Below are 1,992 nucleotides of genomic sequence, written 5' to 3'. Positions count from 1 at the left end.
TTTTTAGTTGTCCAGCTAATTTCTTTCTATTTTTTTAATAGAGACGGGGTCTCGCTCTTGCTCAGGCTGGTCTCGAACTCCTGAACTCGAATGATCCACTCGCCTAGGCCTCCCAGAGTGCTGGGATTACAGGCGTGAGCCACCACGCCTGGCCAAAATTTACCATTTTAACCCTTTTTGAATATACAACTTAGTGGCGTTAAGTACATTCATCTTGTTATGCAACCATCCATCTCCAGAATTTTTTCATCATGCCAAACTGAAACTCTGTACCTATTAAACAATAACTTCCTATTTCCTCCTCCTGCACAAACTCTAGAGACCACTCTTCTTTCTCTCTCTATGGAGTTGACTATATTTTAAGTCTCTCATTTAAAAGGAATCAGAATATTTGTCCTTTTGTGTCTGGATTATCTCACTTAGCATGACGTTTACAAAGTTCCTTCATGTTGCAGCATGTATCAGAATGTTGTTCCTTTTTATGGTTGAATAATATTCCATTGTATGTATGTACCACATTGTATTTATTCATTAGTTGATGGACATTTGGATTGTTTCCACCTTTTTGCTATTGTGAATAATGCTGCTGTGAGTGTTGTACAAATACCTGCTCAGGTTCCTGCTTTCACTTTTGAGTATCTTATACTCAGAAGTGGAATTGCTGAATCACATGGTAATTGTACATTTAATTTTTTGAGGAATCACCATACTGTCTTCCAGAGTGGCTGTACCGTTTTACATATGATAATTTTTATGTTAAATTATGAGAATTTGTTTTTTGCTGTGGGAAATTGACAGTTGCATACTCTATTGCAGAAAGTATATCTCTCTTAGCTAAATATTATGTGATGTATCACAGAGTTGTCTGCTGAACACTTCTAATTGCCATAGTGATGAATTACCAGTGTCCAGAGCCTTAGGGGCATGGGTGCTGGAGGGGTGGGTCGGAAAGAAGGGTGTTGGGGGCAGTCAGCAAAGTAGCGAAAATAATTCGCCATTCTGCCACTCTTGATTTGGCTCATCTGACTGAGTATCAGAGGGGATGAATAACAAAGATGGAGCGAGGAGGAGAGGAAGGGAGAGGAGTAGTGAGTTTGGACCGTGAGACTGGACCAGTCTGCTGATTCTTACCTACTTAGCGTGAAATTCACGTCAGCAAGGAAGTTTTTCTTCCTTCCCACTTTAGCTCGGATGTTCTCAGAGCCTTTTTCCTTTCTAAAGCTTCTATAATAAGTGTACAACTGACTTATGACCTTTAAACAAATTGACCTTGTAGGTGAAATACAAATGTATAATACAGTGGACTTAAACACCAGAAACAGAGAGGAAGAGAGAGGCAGAAGAGATTGAAACACTTTATTACTTTATTCTACTTGCATCAGACTAGTCGCCTCCTGAAGCCATGGGAAATCACAGTGCTTTGGTATCTGGAGAGAGGCGAATGCAAAGGCATATCTGCAATTTTTATTTCTGGTGGTCCTTTCTGCAAGACAACTCTATGATCCTCCCCATGGCAAAGCCTTTCGCTGTGATTCAAAAACAGAGAGTCTTCTAAAGGGCCAGTATAGATTCCACACACTTCTGCTAGCTGAGAGAGAGAGAGGAAAAAAGTCTTCTGTATATCACATCAAACATCATTTTTTTGTTAGGTTAAGATGGAAGTTTCACAATAATTTTTCGAACTCCCTATTGAGAAGGAAGCTCTGGTGGACAGAGCAACATCTGTTTTCTAAAAATAATTCTCTGTGGTTCAGTGTTACCTGACTATGAGGAAGAACTGTGTGACTTTAGACTATAAAGGTGATAAACTCGGGGTCAGATTGTTCAACTTTTTTTTTTTTTTGAGACAGAGTCTCACTGTGTTGCCCAGGCTAGAGTGCTGTGGCGTCATCCTAGCTCACAGCAACCTCAATCTCCTGGGCTCAAGCAATCCTCCTGCCTCAGTCTCCCAAGTAGCTGGGACTACAGTCATGCGCCACCATGCCCGGCTAA

At 40.7% G+C, this 1,992-nt stretch overlaps 1 protein-coding gene across 1 annotated transcript in view; it reads right to left on the bottom strand.

Annotated features, from left to right (window-relative positions):
* Window positions 1-1,342: 1,342 nt before the first annotated feature.
* TEX43 (testis expressed 43) overlaps window positions 1,343-1,992 on the bottom strand; it is a 12,117-nt gene continuing 11,467 nt past the window's right edge. Inside the window, exon 3 of the mRNA XM_012664288.1 lies at window positions 1,343-1,588. Coding sequence (XP_012519742.1) covers window positions 1,379-1,588 — 210 coding nt within the window. The 3' untranslated portion in view covers window positions 1,343-1,378. The remainder of the gene's footprint in view (window positions 1,589-1,992) is intronic.

This window comes from Propithecus coquereli, unplaced genomic scaffold, assembly GCF_000956105.1.
Source record: "Propithecus coquereli isolate 6110/MARCELLA unplaced genomic scaffold, Pcoq_1.0 Scaffold88, whole genome shotgun sequence".
NCBI lineage: Eukaryota > Metazoa > Chordata > Mammalia > Primates > Indriidae > Propithecus > Propithecus coquereli.
The sequence above is the reverse complement of the archived record's forward strand: the minus strand, read 5'-3'. Positions and strand labels throughout refer to the sequence as shown.